Below are 16,481 nucleotides of genomic sequence, written 5' to 3'. Positions count from 1 at the left end.
TGATCCAATCAGTTTCCTCTCTCTAACATATCCAAGAGGAAATTAAAGCCTAGAGAGCAGTGGGAACTTTCCAAGGTTATATTTACAGTGGTTAGTGGCAAAGCTGGGACTAAAACCCAGTTTTCCCAGTAAATAAAACTGCCTACCAGGCTAAATGGGCTTCTCTGATGACTCAGTGGTAAAGAATCTGCCTGCCGGGGCTTCCCTGGTGGCTTAATGGTAAAGAATCTGCCTGCCAATGCAGGGGACATGAGTTCGATTCTTGGTCCGGGATGATCCCACATGCCTCAGAGCAACTAAACCCATGCACCACAACTACTAAGCCAGGGCTCTGAAGCCTGGGAGCCGCAGCTACTGAGTCCACATGCCCTAGAGCCTGTCCTCCACAACAAGAGAGGCTGCTGCAGTGAGGAGCCCTCGCACCACAACTGGAGCGTATCCCCCACTCTCTGCAAATAGAGAAAAGAAGCCCTCGCAGCAACGAAGTTCGATCACATCCAATAAATAAATTAAAAAAATTAAAAAAAAAAGAATCTGCCTGCCAACAATGCAGGAGACTGGGGTTCAATCTCTGGTCTGGGAAGATCCCCTGGAGAAGGAAATGGCAACCCACTTCAGTATTCTTGCCTGGGAAATCCCATGGAAAGAGGAACCTGACAGGCTACATTCCATGGGGTAGCAAAGAGTCACACACGACTTAGCAACTGAACAACAACAACCAGGGTAAAATAAATTAGCTAAATGAAGACCTGAGAGTAAAAACTAGGACTGTAAGTTAGGAGAGAACTGGCACCTGAAAAGTTAGGCAAATCATGTAATCTGAATCAACAGGTATTTATTGACTACTATAAGCCTATGCATCAGTATTTTTTTTAATGCTCTCTGGGTGATTTCAAAGAACAGCTGAAGGTGTTCCAAGTATTGTGCTAGGCAGCAAGATGTGGAAAAAAGAGAGAGAAAGGAAAATAGCTAACCAAAGGTATGCAGACCTAAGTAAGCCTGGACAATGCAGGATCCCACGTTTAATCTGCATCTACATGAGACTCCAAGAGGAGAGGAACATGCAGAGTGAAGGCAAGGAGGCCCTGGATGTATCCTCATTTATACTAGAGAATCAACATCTTTCATTCACATCTGTAAATTCCAACAGCTCAACGGATTATAAACTTCAGTCACGAACTCTTTCTAGAAGATGTTAAAGCTAACTTGTACTCCTAAAAAGTGTACAAGAATATACAAATTAAAAGCCTTAATATGGCAAAAAAACAAAAAATCATAAAAGTCAAAAGACAAACGACCAACTGAAAAAATAGTTCCAATTCATGAGACTGGACTGAACGAATCAATAAACACAAAAATGAAAACCGCTATATAGAAGTAAGCACAAGAGATATTGAACAGGAAATTCAAAAAAGAAAAACACAAATGGTCAAGGCACCCTTGAAAAGATAATTTATCTCAAAATGAAATTTAAATGAAATCTATTTCTTGTCTATCAGACTGACAACAATGAAAAAGGTGGGTAACACAGAATTGCAAGGGTAAGGGGAAATAGACATACCACAGGTAAACTTTTTTGAAAGCAGTCTGGCAATGTTTGTATACTCATGGCTGATTCACACTGTTTTATGGCAAAAGCCAACACAATATTGTAAAGCAATTATCTATCCTCCAATTAAAAATTTTAAAAAATTGATAAGCAACAAGAGAAAAAATGTAATGTATGCAACTCAAACAAAAAACAACAGGCCCAATTTAAAAATGAGCAAAAGACCTGAACAGACATTTCTCCAAAGAAGATACATGAATAGCCAAAGAACACACGAAAAGATGTCCAACAGTCACTAGGGAAGTGTAAATCCAAACCACAATGAGATACTACTTTTAGATCCACCAGGGTGGCTACAATTTTTTTTAACGTAAGTAAGTGTTGGAGAAGATGTGGAGAAATTGCTGTCTTCATACACTGATAGTGGGAATGCAAAATGATATAGCCACTGTGTAAAACAGTTTGGCAATTCCTCAAAAAGCTACAGAATTACCATATTACCCAGCAATTCTACTCCACTCCTAGGTATATTCCCAAAATAATTTAAAACAGATATTCAAATAACATGTAAACCTATGTTCACAACAGCACTATTCACAATAGCCTGAAAGTGCTAATGTCCGTCAATAGATGGACAAACTGTGATCTATCCATACAATGGAATATCTATTCAACCATAAAAAGAAACGAAGCACCAATACATGCTACAATCAAAGTGAAAGAAGTCAGACATAAAAGGTCATGTGTTATATGATCCCATTTATATGAAATATCCAAAAGAGATAAAATCTATAGGAACTAAAAGCAGACTGGTGGCTCCCAGGTGCTGGAGGGAAAGGGAAACTCAAAAGTAACGGCTTAATGGTTATAGGGTTTTCTTTCAGGGTGATGGAAGTGTTTCAGAACTAGATAGAGGTACACTGCGAATGTATTAAGTGCCAATAAATTGTTCTTTTTTTTTTTTTTTTGCTGCACCTCAAGGCATGCAGGATCTTAGTTCCCCAACCAGGGATGAAACCAGTGTCCTCTGCAGTGGAAATGTGGTGTCTTAACCACTGGACCACCAGGAAAGTCCCTGAATTTTTCATTTTAAAATGGTTAATATGACATTAATTTAATCTCAATAAGAAAAATTTAAGTATATCCTCTAATAAAGCTCTTACAAAACTGGAAGAAGAAAGTAACACGTGCGCCCTCTCATCTGGCAATCCCGTTCCAGAAATTTACCCTGAAGAGAGAATCACACAAATAGGAAGAGAGGTGTGTGCAAAGATGAACATCTCAGCATCATTTCAGTTCAGTTCAGTTGTTCAGTCGTGTCCGCTTCTTTGCGACCCCATGAACCGCAGCACGCCAGGCCTCCCCGTCCATCACCAGCTTCCTGAGTCCACCCAAACCCATGTCTATCAAGTCGATGATGCCATCCAACCATCTCATCCTCTGTCATCCCCTTCTCCTGCCCTCAATCTTTCCCAGCATCAGGGTCTTTTCCAATGAGTCAACCCTTTGCATCAGGTGGCCAAAGTACTGGAATTTCAGTTTCAACATCAGTCCTTCCAATGAACACCCAGGACTGATCTCCTTTAGGATGGACTGGTTGGATCTCCTTGCAGTCCAAGGGACTCTCAAGAGTCTTCTCCAACACCACACTTCAAAAGCATCAATTCTTCAGCGCTCAACTTTCTTTATAGTCCAACTGTCACATTCATACATGATCACTGGAAAAACCATAGTCTTGACTAGACGGACCATTTATTAAGCAAAAAAAAACCCAAAAACCCCCAAAATTAAACTTACTAAATGTCCTCCAGAAGAAACACGGTTAAGTAAATTATGATACATCTATGAAATGGAATACTACACAGAGATCAAAAACAATAATGTAGAAAGTTGTACAGATTACACTATCTAATCTCACAACCTATTATAAAGGTACAGTAACTAAACACAAAGTGATACTGGCAAAAGAACAGACATACAGATCAATGGAACAGAACAGAGGCCCCAGAAGCAGACTCACAAAAATAGTCAACTGGTCTTTGACAAAGGTGCAAAGGCAATTCAGTGGAGAAAGAATAGTCTTTCAATATCAGATCTGGTTCAACTGGACATCCATACATATCGCATATAAAAATTCACTCAAAGTAGATCACAGGTCTAAATGTAAAATGAAAAGCTATAAAACTCACGTGTGTTTGTATATGTATGTGTGTGTGTGTTGTATATATAAACTTCTTTTTTAAAGAATAGGAGAAAAATCAGCATGTCTATGGATTTGACAATGAGTTAGTGTTTTGTTTTTTTGTTCTTGCTTTCTCTCTTTTTGGTAGGGTCCCCTGCTTATGGGCTCTTGGTTCACAGACCAGGGACTGAGCCTGGGGCCATGGCAGTGAAAGCACTGAGTCCTAACTACTGGACTGCTGCAAACTCCCTGCAGTGAGTTTTTAAGATATGACACCAAAGACATAATCCATAAAAGAAAAAGTAGATACATTGGACTTAATGAAGATGTAAAACTTTGTTCTGTGAAAGACACTAAAGAGAATGAAAAAATAAGATACAGACTAGAAGAAAATATTTGCAAAGAACATTCTATTACAAAGGATTTGTACCCAAAATACTTTTTTAAAAACCTCCTAAAATTCAACAATAAGAAAGCCCCTCCCAAAAAGAGATCAGATAGACATTTCACCAAAGATATACAGAGAGCATATAAACATATGAAAAGATGTTCAACATCATTAACTGTTAGGGGAACTTAAATTAACCACAATGAGATTCCAGTACACACCTCTTGGAATTGTTAAAATTAAAAGCAACAACAATACCAAATGCCAAAATAATACAAAGAAACAAAAATTTTCATTCACTGCTGGTAGGAATGCAAAATGGTACAGTCATTTTGGAAAACAGTTTAGTAGTTTCCTAAACTATTTTAGGAAACTATTTTCTTAGTTAACCAGTCCTGTAAAGTTAAATCATTAGCTATATTTATAATAGCTTTCTTTAAACTGGAAATTCAGATGGTGTTTCATAGATGAAAGGACATATAATATACAATGGAATAATACTCAACAATAAAGAGAAACAGACTCATGCAACTACATGGAAGAATTTTAAATGTATTTTGCTAAGTGAAAAAGTCAGACCGTGGGGCTTCCCTGGTGGTCCAGTGGTTAAGACTCCACACTTCCACTGCAGAGGGCCTGGGTCTGACCCCTGGTTGGGAAACTGAGATCCCACATGCTACCGCGTGGCCAAAAAAAAAAAAAAAAGGTCAGACCTCAAAGGCTGAATACTCTATGACTCCACGTATATGACCTTCTGGAAAAGGCAAAACACAGGGATGGAAAACAGATCAGTGGTTGCCAAAAATTAGTGTAGGCAGAGGAGGTGACTACAAAGAGGACACACAAGGCAATATTTAGAGTGATGAAAGTGGTTCAGTATGATATGTGATGGCAGATACCTGACTCTCTCCATTTGTAAAACCCAAAGAACTGTACACAAAAATGAATGCACTCTACTGTATGCAAACTTAAAAATAATAATAACCAGAATGACTGAGGAACCAGGACAGAATGCAGTCTGCAATAAATGAATCTAATTATATTACAGATGTATGACATAATCTCACTGAAGGGGGAGAAAGGGAGTTGGCCTAAATAACTTTGTAAAACAATGTTATTGCTAGATACTATATGGCTAAAATGGCAAAATGATTTATACACAAACATTATACTCTCGTTGGTAAATTTGTTTCTCACAGGATTAACTAGTTAAACTATTTTATAGGTTGTACAAAAAAAGAAAATATTTGTAGACAAGGAGAGCCAGGTTTATTAGTCTGAGGAAGAAGTCACAAACAACAAGAAGGAAAGATCAGAATAAAACCTGTGGTGGAATAGTCAGAGATATCAGTATAAACTCAAGTTTATTTTAACATCTACACAGATAGATACAGAAATAAACATAGATATTTGGGTATGCATGAATCAGGGTATATACATATGTTGCCTAGCTCTTCCCATTGAAGGGACTAGAAGCAATGATTTCCTAGTAGCAATAAGCACAATTAGCACCCAGTACTTTGTATCTGAATACCATTCACCAGTAAAAGGAACCAAGGCTCCTTGGAAAAATGGCTGATTCTACAACTGAAACAGGACAAACCTAAGATGAAAGCATCTTGCAGTGCCAGAAAGTAAGGAAGTGCTAAACAAACAAATACGGGACATGCCAAAGGATGCAAGCATCAACATGAAAGAGCACCCAATAATCAAAGCTGAAACAGTCTGAACAATAAAATAAATAACTCAGTACCGGATTATGGCAGAAAACAAAGAGGAACTAAAGAGCCTGTTGATGAAGGTGAAAGAAGAAAGTGAAAAAGCTGGCTTAAAACCCAACATTCAAAAAACGAAGATCATGGCATCCAGTCCCATCACTTCATGGCAAATAGATGGGACAACAACAGAAAGTGATAGACTTCATTTTCTTGGGCTCCAAAATCACTGCAGATGGTGACTGCAGCCATGAAATTAAAGATGCTTGCTCCTTGGAAGAAAAGCTATGATCAACCTAGACGGCATATTAAAAAGCAGAGACATTACTTTGCCAACAAAAGTCCATATAGTCAAAGCTATGGTTTTTCCAATTGTCATGTATAGGTGTGAGAGTTGGACCATAAAGAAGGCTGAGCACTGAAGAATTGATGCTTTTGAACTGTGGTGTTGAAGAAGACTCTTGGGAGTCCCTTGGACAGCAAGGAGATCCAACCAGTCAATCCTAAAGGAAATCAAGCCTGAACATTCATTGGAAGGACTAATGCTGAAGCTGAAGCTCCAGTATTTTGGCCATGTGATGCGAAGAGCCGACTCATTAGAAAAGACCCTGATGCTGGGAAAGACTGAAGGCAGGAGGAGAAGGGGATGACAGAGGAGGAGAAAGTTGGATGGCATCACCGACTCAATGGACATGAGTTTGAGCAAGCTCCGGGAGATGGTGAAGGACGGGGAAGCATGGCGTGCTCCAGTCCATGGGATCGCAGAGTTAGACATGGACTATTTTTGACACCCCTGTGTAAATCTATAATTACTTCAAAATTTAAAAGCTAACAATAATGTAGGACAGGGTTTCTCAACCTCAGTACACTATATTGACATTTGGGGCCAGGTAAATCCTTGTTGGGAGGGGCTGTTTTACGTATGGTAGGATGTTCTGCAGCATTCCTGGCCTCTGCCCACTAGATGCCAGGAACCCACCTTTCCATTTGTTACAACCGAAAATGTCTCCAGAGATTGTCAAGTGTCCCCTGGGGTGGGGGTGGGAGGGTCCCAGATTGAGACCACTGATACAAAGTTATATACATTAACACATAAAGATAACTGTAACACATTGTTAAGGGGGGGATGAGCAAGATACAGAGCAGCATGAAATGTAAGAGTCAACTTATGTTAACAAGTATCACATGAATGAACTTGAGGACATTAGGCTAAGTGAAATAAGCAAGTCACACAAAAGACAAATATCATATGATTCTGCTTATATAAGTTATGTAAGAGTAGTCAAAATCAGAATACAGGATGGTGGTTGCCCAGGCTGGGAGGAAGGAGGAATGGGGAGTTACTACTTAATGAGTACAGAGTTTTAGATTTTTTTTTTTATTTGAAATACCTAATTTTCTTTATTTTTTAATCATTGTTTTTTATTGAAGTATAGTTGATTTACAATGTTGCGTTAATTTATGATGTATAGCAAAGGGATTCAGTTATCCATATACACACATTCTTTTTTTATATTCTTTTCCTTTATGGTTCATAATCAGATATTGAATATAGTTCTCTGTGCTATACAGTAGGGCCTTGTTTAGAGTTTCAGTTTTGCAAGATGAAAAGAGTTATGGAAATGGAGAGTGGTTATACAACATCATGAATACATTTAACACCACAGAATTGTACAGTTAAAAATGGTTAAGATGATAAATTTTGTTACATGTATTTTATAAAATTTGTAAACTGGAAAAAATACATATACATACGTGTACGAATACACAAACAAAAGGTCTAGAAGGATGTGCACCAAAATATCAAAATGGTTATTTTTGGACACTAAGATTATGGTGATATTTCCTTTGAACTTTTATATATTATTTGGATTTTTTGGGGATTTTTTTAAACAAGCATGTTTTCTTTGTTCCAAACACAAAAAGGCTTTGTTCTCCATCTTTTTTCCTTACAATGCTTCCAGTTCAGTAACCAAAATCCTATTGGTTCTGTCTCCAAAACATCAAAATGATTACCCCTTTTCCCCAGCCACAACCCAACTCCAGCCCCTCTTACCCAGGCTAATGTAATAGAATCCTAAACTGTTTACCCCTCTCCAACCCATTCTCCACCCAGGCATCAGAGTTACCTTCTGAAACAGATTTACTATCACTCCCACATTGAAAACCCCAAACCTCATGGCACGCCTCTCAAGGGCCTCAGGGTCTGTATTTTTAGTTTCTCTTACTCCTATCCTTCTAGTGTCTATGCCAATGATAGTTGCTGGTCATACCTTGAAAACATACCATGCATTTTCACCCTACCTTTACTTTGCTCATGCTTTTCTTTCATCAGGAATATTCTTTTTCCTTCTCTGCCTGATAAAATGTATGCAGTGGTACAGAGGAAAAGAATGGGATGGAAGATGAATGGATAAATAGATAGGAAGAGGTGGAGAAAAAAAACACAGAATAGCAGAGAGATGAGGGTTCAAGAAGTAATTTTTAGGGGTGAGATAATAGTGTCTATCACCTAAGGTTGCGGTGAGCATACTAAATGAGATAATATACGACAAACTTTTAAAACACTACCTGACATATATTTTATTGTTGTTATCATTTTCAGTATAATTATTATTTGCAGCACAGTGGTAAGAGCTTGAACTTTGGCTGCCATAATGAGGAAGGAGCAGTGGTGAAGTTCCAGCTCAGAAGCTCTGGGTAAACTGAAAAAGGGAACCTGGTCTGATTCCAGTTATCTAAAGGATCCAACAAACTACACAAGAAACCACAACCAATTTGGTTAAGCCATACTAGAGTACACACAGAGCACACAGGTGAATTCTTGTGTACCCCAAATAACTTACACCCCTCATATATATTCTCCTTCGTGAAGCAGGGCTGTTTCAGCAGCCTGCCCCCAGCACAGAAGCATCAGGGCAGCACCTCATCCTCACAAATCTGAGACTGCAACCCGGATGTGCTCTCTTACGTCTTCCCATTTAGCCAGGAGCCACTTCTCTTTCCTTATATAACATGGCAGATTTAACTCTAAAGTTCTTCCCACAGCTGCAAAAAAAAACAACAACTGAATATATGTGTACAACCCACCCACGCTTAATACGGTAGCCAAAGGAAAACCAAATTCACTCACAATGAAGGTGAACCCAGGGACCTGGAAATTAATATATATTTTTTTAGATGAGCCAAAATTTTGGGTATTTCCTCTGGTCCACTCTCATGCTTAGTCCTTTAAAAGACTGCCTCTGTCAGTTGTGGCAAGTAGCCTCTGGAGAGCCCTCATTCCTCTCAGTTAACAGGTTTTTGCAGCTTTCACTTTCATGTCATAGTAAGCCACTGTAACCCACTATCCCATCTCTTCTTTCATATCCCTCCCCCATGCAAGCCAGATTTCCCTTGAGCACTATCAGACAAGCAGTCCTTCGGTTTAAAAAAACAAAAAACAAAAAAACACTGCTCCTAAATTATGTCCCAAAGCAGACAAAGAACGCAGAACTCCACATTTATTAGATGACACATAGCCTGCTTACTAGTCAGACTGCCAAAAATAACCTGCTTCTCCTCTTGGAGGTTTACGCAAACACAAGGGAACTGTGCTCCTATGTATGACTACTGCTTCTCCACAGGACTTGCAGAACTAATAAGGCATTAGAGATACTTCCCCTCTATAAACCCAAATAGAACACTTTGTTTATTTTCTCTTGGCATATAGTTGGCAGTCTGTATTTCCAGGCAGCCATTGTACATCTTTTGGCAAGTGCCTTCAAATTTCTCAGTACAATGTTTCAGCCAGTCACTGAAGGCAAAGCATTGTACCTTAAATTTACATGCCAAGAAAAAGACTGAAAAGAAGACCCTGAGTATCATCTTCCCGCAACCTATCAGACACCACATGCGTTAGAGAGCCAGATCCAGTTCCCAGGTGTGCGAGCATCTTGCAGTGTGATCTCTGCTCTGCTCTTTAATCTTTCTGCACCTGTGTCTCCATCCTGGAAAACAGGGATTGTATTACCTGTCCTTCTTTGAATTTAGACTTTTACTTCTAGCTGAGAATATGTATGCTTCCACAATTTGTGAAACTGGAGTTTGGAAAACTCAGAAAATTAAGCACAAAGGTTGTTTTTCATTTTTGTCAGACCTACCATGAAAAGTCCACAGTTGAGCCCAGAAGTCCCTAAGCAAGTAATCCCTCAGAGAGTTAGTTCTGACTTCCTACTCAACAAACCACTGATGCAAGAATAAGAGGCAAGAGGCAAGGCAGGACCTCAGGTGTTACCTGGCTATAAAAGCAAGTCATTATCTAACACATTCTGTAACAATCTTATCACCCTAGACACACGACCCTTAATACCCCGTGGTTTTATCTCAAAGAAGCTACCTCAATACCTAGAGCACTTACTTCTTCAATGTTTACAAAAACAAGTACTTTCCTTGGATGGGAACTGCCCTGCTGGGATTACCTTGGGATGACCCTACAATTAAGGTAGGACAAAAGGATGATACAAGAAGTATGAAGTGCAAGACAATTTGAGATTTAAGACAGTGTTTTACAATCCTTTCTGAGTTACTGGTATACTTCAAAGATTATTAAAATTCAAATGCTGGTTTAGAAAGGTCAATCTGGAAACTTGCAAAAACTAATTACCGCACTTTCCATTTGGTCACCCTTTAGTCTGTGTGGCTGTAAGTTTACTGCTCATTCTAGGCTCTCTACAAGTCCTTCATTTCTCCTCTGTTACAGTAAACATTCTCTGCCTTTGGTACCATCAAATTATTCATATTAAATTATATCTCAGCTGCAGTAAGTTTTAACCCCCTAAGCAATGCATCACGTGGCCACCACTTAGTTCAACACTCAACTTGAGATATCATTATGAATTCACACTACGATTCACAATATGAATCTAAAATACATTTTATATCTTGACCAAAATGTAACATACTCCTGTGAAGGATGAGTTTCACACAAGTTAAGAAGTACTCTCTAATGACTGACTCCCACAGCTCCTGCCTCATCTAAAAGGGATGACAATTTTGTGTATAGATAAGGAACTGAGCATGGAAAGTAGAGACCTACGTCCAACTCCAGGTCTGCTACTTACTGTAAGACCTGTGTGTCTTTACCTGTGAAGTGATAATTGTATCTACCTTACAAGGTTATTGTGAGGACAAAAAAGCATATATAGAAGCATTTTATAAAAAGTGCTAGACAAATTTAACTTATGATTCTGTTTGTGGATTTAACTGAAACTGTTCTTTCAAGAAGCTGGTTAATAAAAAATAAAATTAAAGAAGAAAACAAGCTGGTTAACTCCAACATTAAGAATATCATTCATTGGGACTTTCCTGGTGGCACAGTGGATAAGAATCTACCTGCCAATGCAGAGAACACGGGTTCAATCCCTGGTCCAGGAAGATTCCACATGCCCCAGAGCAACTAAGCCCCAGAGCCGCAGCTACCAAGTCCAAGCGCCACAACTAGCCTGTGTGCTCTGGGGACTGCGAGCCACAACTACTGAAACTGCATGCTGCAACTACTGAAGCCTACGTGCCTAGAGCCTGTGCTCTGCAATAGGAGAAACCACGGCAATGAGACGCCAGTGCACAATAACAAAGAGCAGCCCCTTCTCGAAGCACCTAGAGGAAGGCCTCGGGAGGCAATGAAGACCTAGTACAACTAAAAATAAATTAACTTTAAAAAAAACAGTATCACTTGCTTACAAGTTTGCCAAAAATTTTCTGAGTCAACCTCAAGTCACTAAAAACCCTTATCCCTTTCTATTGGTTAAAAAGCAAGCAGAGTAGCACTACCCTATCAGGGGCATGGTATGCAATCGGAGAAATGAAGAACTATGTATACCCACAGTGAAAGGGGCAGAGATACTTTATTTCATTAATTGAACCGAAAAGTAAAAATCAAAGGTCAAAGTTTTCCAACGAGTATGAGAGGAAATGTTATAAATATCCCAGGTATAATCAAAATTAAACACAACCTTCCCTGGTGGTTCAGACCGTAAAGAATCTGCCTGCAATGCAGGAGACTTGGGTTCAATCCCTGGGTCAGGAAGATCCCCTGGAGAAGGGGATGGCTACCCACTCCAGCATTCCTGCCTGGAGAATTCCTGGACAGAGGAGCCTGGTGGGCTACAGCTTATGGCGTCACAAAGAATCATGACTGAGCGACTAACTCTTTCATAGCCAGTTCAGAAAGCTCAGTTATCTTCAAAATGTTTTTCATGCATTAATTAATCCTCATGGCATCCCCAGGATGAAAGAAATTTAATTCTCATATTCTAGTTACTTACAACCACAGGAAGAATCTAAATGGATCAAGATGTGTGATTTGGATAAGACAGGCCAACAAATATTTCATCATATGTTAAAGATCTACCATATCATCAGCACTGTACAAGACACCAAGTGTCTAACTGATGTGGCCTATTTTACCTTGAGCAAGACCTCTAGCAAGTTCAACCTTGTGGCACACAGATATGAGTAAAAAAACATTTCTGAAAAATGGCTAACAGCTATTACAGAGCAATCACCAACCCTTATTGCCAGGACCTGCCGATTTACTTAAAAACAGATGTAAAATTAAGATGTTCTATTGAGAACACTTTCCTGACAAGTGTGGTATATGAGGAAGAGGGGGAACAGGGAGCAACAGTGTGTTGTTTTAAGTAGGATGGTCAGAGAAGGCTTCAATAAGGTGACATCTAAGCAAAGACCTAAACAAAGAGAGTAAAAGACACACACTTATGGAGGGGAAAGGGTTCCACCAGGCAGAGAAAACCTCTGAGTGTAAGATTCCTAACATGGATCATACCTGCTGCATTCTCCACACACCTGCTAGACCTTCCCCATGGATGCAAGATCTAAAATTTGTAGGCTCTCCTCTCCACCTCCCACGCCTGTACCTTGTAAAGCATCATGAAAATCTCAGTTCAAACATGTATTAGCTTTCTCTGTTTCATGTTTAGCTGGAGTAAAACTCCTTAAGGACAAGGACTGCAGTTTTGTCTCTCCAAAAGGGCCTTGCAGAAAATAGCATCTACCATATTTTTAGCACTTACTACCTGCCTCATATTAAGTGTTTTACATATTTAATCTGTTTAACCATCACAATAAAATTGTGTTACTAATTTTATTCTTCCTATTTTACAAAAGAAACAAAGACATGGAGAGGTCAAGCTGAGGTTGCATATCTTAGAAAAGGCAAGGCTGGGATTTGAGCTCAAGACTGTCTCTCAAAGTCAGCACAAAGTAGAGGTTACAAACAAATATTTGTTAAATTATCCCAATCACCTGATCTGTGCTGATGGTCGTGTCACCCCAAATGAACTAATGAGGGTGGAGACCATGCCCCAGAAGTTTATGGGGTACAGTGGGGAGAAGGACTGCCCCTCCTTGCTGAGGTTCAGCAGCAGGCATTTCACAGCAAGCATCTCATTTACTCTGTAAAAACTCTTAACTTGTAATTCCTCCATCAGAGATTTGCCCCAAATGTCACCCACCCTCAATCGAAGCACAAATCACGACCTTCTTTAGGTCACGTGGCCGATGGCAGATTAGGGAGGAGAATCCGGGTCTCAAGACTATCCACGGTGATCCATTCCCGCAGACAATCATAGATGGTAAATGATTTATCCTGGTTTCGCTGGGAATTCTAAACAGCAAAGGCCCTGGAATAATTTTCAGTCAAAAGGGAGGTATTGGACGCCTATATGTCAACCTTGTAGGTTCAAATACCATCGCCTCCACATATTCGCTTTGTGACACGGCGGTGGTCGATTCGCCTCCCGAGGGGAACTCCCTCATCCGTAAAAGGAAAATAATAGAACCCACACCAGATAGTAAAGTTGTCAGCAGTAAATGAGATGTTGGCACCATGTCTAGGGTATGGTGGGCGCCTACTAATTATGGGTGCCCTTCCTCTGCCCCCTCCGCCCCGCAAGCTTCGGAGTTCACCCACTTCCACCAAGGGACAAGATACGTACTCGGCCAGAGGCCCGCACGCGGCCTCCGGTTCCCCAGGCCGGCGACAGCCGCACTGTCATACCTGCATCGAGTCAGCGCTGACGATCTCGCCACCGAGCCGCTGGCCGAGCTGTAACGCCAGGGTGGATTTTCCGGTGCCCGTGGCCCCGAGAATCACTACGAGAGGTAGTGTCCGCCGCAGGCCCCGGAGCCCAGGGCCCACAGACACAGCTCTTGCAGCCGCCGCCGCCGCCATCTTGGAGACGTCTGCGCTTGCGCCGGATCAGCTGTCCCCATGGCAACCGTCAGTGCGCCTGCGCGGATTTCGGGCTCTGCCGTGAAAGGGCAGAAGGAAGGAGACAAGGGACTAAGGTCCCCAAGCTCAGAAGCGCCTGCTGTGGACTGCCATCAACTAGCTAGTGTGAAAATCTCAACTACCTTCTCTCTTAAGTGGGAACATATCAGTTCAGTTCAGTTCAGTCGCTCAGTCGTGTCCGGCTTTTTGTGACCCCATGACCCGCAGCACGCCAGGCCTCCCTGTCCATCACCAACTCCCGGAGTCCAACGTATCAGTCGTATCTAAAATAGATTTATACCTATTATTCTTTTTTCAACTTGCACCCACTTCTTTTTCTTCATAGCCCTAATTATAGTATGAAATTATGTTTTGACCTCTATTGTCTGACTTTCTTTCCAGACTGTTGGTTCTGTAAAGACAAGAAACAGATTCTGCCTGGGACATTACTGTATCTCCAGTACAGTGGGTGCCTGTGTGCGTGCTAAGTCGATTCAGAAGTGTCCGACTCTTTGCAACCCTAAGAACTGCAGCCCGCCAGGCTTCTCTGTCCATGGGATTCTCTAGGCAAGAATACTGGAGTGGGTTGTCATGCCATCCTCCAAGGGATCTTCCTGATCCAGGGATCCAGTATAGTACCTGATACCGAAAAGACACCCAATGATTTGTTAATGGAGAGAATGGCTTGCCTACCTAGTGCTACAGCCAGTGAGCTCAGAGGTGTGACCTTCTCTAGGATCAGATCTTCCCAGTTCTCAGGAAAAGACGGCTGCTGTTATGTTTTCATCCAACAGCTCAAACTCAGACACATTCAGAAGGCAAAACAAAATTTTTCATCTCTTTGGTGAAAGGATGCAAAAGATGGGGTGAAACAGAAAAAAATAAGCAAGTAAACAACCTACCATATACAAAGAGGAAAAATAAGGAAGGCAGAAAGGATATAGTAACAACCCTCAGATTGAAGTAGGGATGGGGAAAAATAAGGTCCAGAGAGGACCAAAATTCTGGAGACTCCACAACTTTTAAGAAAGGGCTTTGGGGGGATTCCCTGGTGGTTCAGGGGTTAAGATTCCACACTTCCACTTCAGGATGCAGGGGTTGGATCCCTGGTCCGGGAATCTGGATCCTGGGCACCTGGTCAGATGAACATGGATTTGAATTCCAACTCTGCCATTTATCAGCTGAGTGACTTCACACAATTAGCTTAGCCTTAGTTTTCTCATCATTAAATACCTCTCAGGGTTGCCATAGGGAGAAAATGAAGTAATGTCTGAAAAGTGCCTGCTACAATGCCCTGGCACATAATAACCACCATTTGTTGAACACTTTGTGTTATTATAATAGTAACACCCCATCTGCCTCACTAAAGAGGTAAGAGCAGCAGCCTAAGGGTAGAGAAATTTCCAGTAATGTGTGAACGTGCCTAAATACCTATTCTACTCACACCTTGTTAGCAAGTTCAAGAGTTCTAATTGCTTTCTCCCTGAAATTACTGCTTGCTTCTGCCTAGCTCTCAGGTCACGTCACCCTTGGGCCAGAGGAATCACCCCTGGATGGTTACAGCATATGATAGACCTGTCTAGAATGACTGCCAATAAATACATTTCTCAATCACTTGGATCACTGCTGGCATAATGGCTATTCTTGCAAACCCAGCTTCAACCTTGTAGTCACATGTCCCAGGGTCCCCTGTACCTCCTTTTCTCATTCCAGCCTGCTTTGATCAAAAGCCTTGTTCTCTCCAATTTGTGGTACCTGCCGGGGGCTGGTTTTAAAATCGAGATGTGTGGCTACATATTGGCAGACACTCTCACATGATGGTTGTTAACTGTAGAGCCTTTGCCTGGAGATTTTCCGAGGGTACAGTTACCTTGACAACCACCAGAAAGAAGGAAGGCCAGAGAAATGATGCAAATAAAGCAAAAGGGAGGCTAATACCATGATGACAATCTGACCATGACAGAGGAGGCCCACTTACAGATGGTAAAGCACTGCCTGAGTCATGACCAGGTGACTGTTGTGAGAGAGAAAGGGAAGAAGGAGGGGGAAGTAGAATTTACTACTGAGAGACCAGAAGAGGGAGAGGCTGGTTACCGGGGCAACAGGGGAGCAAGGAATGAAAAAATGGGGCTTCACCACAGCAGTAGAAAATTGCTTCTAACCAAGCAACACAGGATTGTTGCTATAGAAACAAAGAGAACAGGGATCCTATAGACCATGGGGAGAATTATCACTGAAATACTGAGCAGGAATTTCCTTCTGACTCCTAAATCAGAATGGAGCCTGTAGTCCTAAACAAATGAGGAGAAGGGAGAAGTGAGGGGAAAAAAAAAAATCATACTATTTCCATTCATTGTAATTCTAATTCTGCCAGC

General features: G+C 41.0%; 1 protein-coding gene across 5 annotated transcripts in view; it reads right to left on the bottom strand.

Annotated features, from left to right (window-relative positions):
* Positions 1-14,082, bottom strand: part of TRIT1 (tRNA isopentenyltransferase 1) — a 44,212-nt gene extending 30,130 nt beyond the window's left edge. For all 5 annotated transcript variants that reach the window (XM_081494013.1, XM_081494012.1, XM_081494015.1 and 2 more), the window contains exon 1: positions 13,894-14,082. In XM_081494013.1, the coding sequence (XP_081350139.1) occupies positions 13,894-14,067 (174 nt within the window). In that variant the 5' untranslated portion in view covers positions 14,068-14,082. The remainder of the gene's footprint in view (positions 1-13,893) is intronic.
* Positions 14,083-16,481: the final 2,399 nt, after the last annotated feature.

The sequence above is a fragment of the Giraffa tippelskirchi genome, chromosome 5 (genome assembly GCF_054371585.1).
Source record: "Giraffa tippelskirchi isolate mGirTip1 chromosome 5, T2T-mGirTip1v1.2.pri, whole genome shotgun sequence".
NCBI lineage: Eukaryota > Metazoa > Chordata > Mammalia > Artiodactyla > Giraffidae > Giraffa > Giraffa tippelskirchi.
The sequence above is the reverse complement of the archived record's forward strand: the minus strand, read 5'-3'. Positions and strand labels throughout refer to the sequence as shown.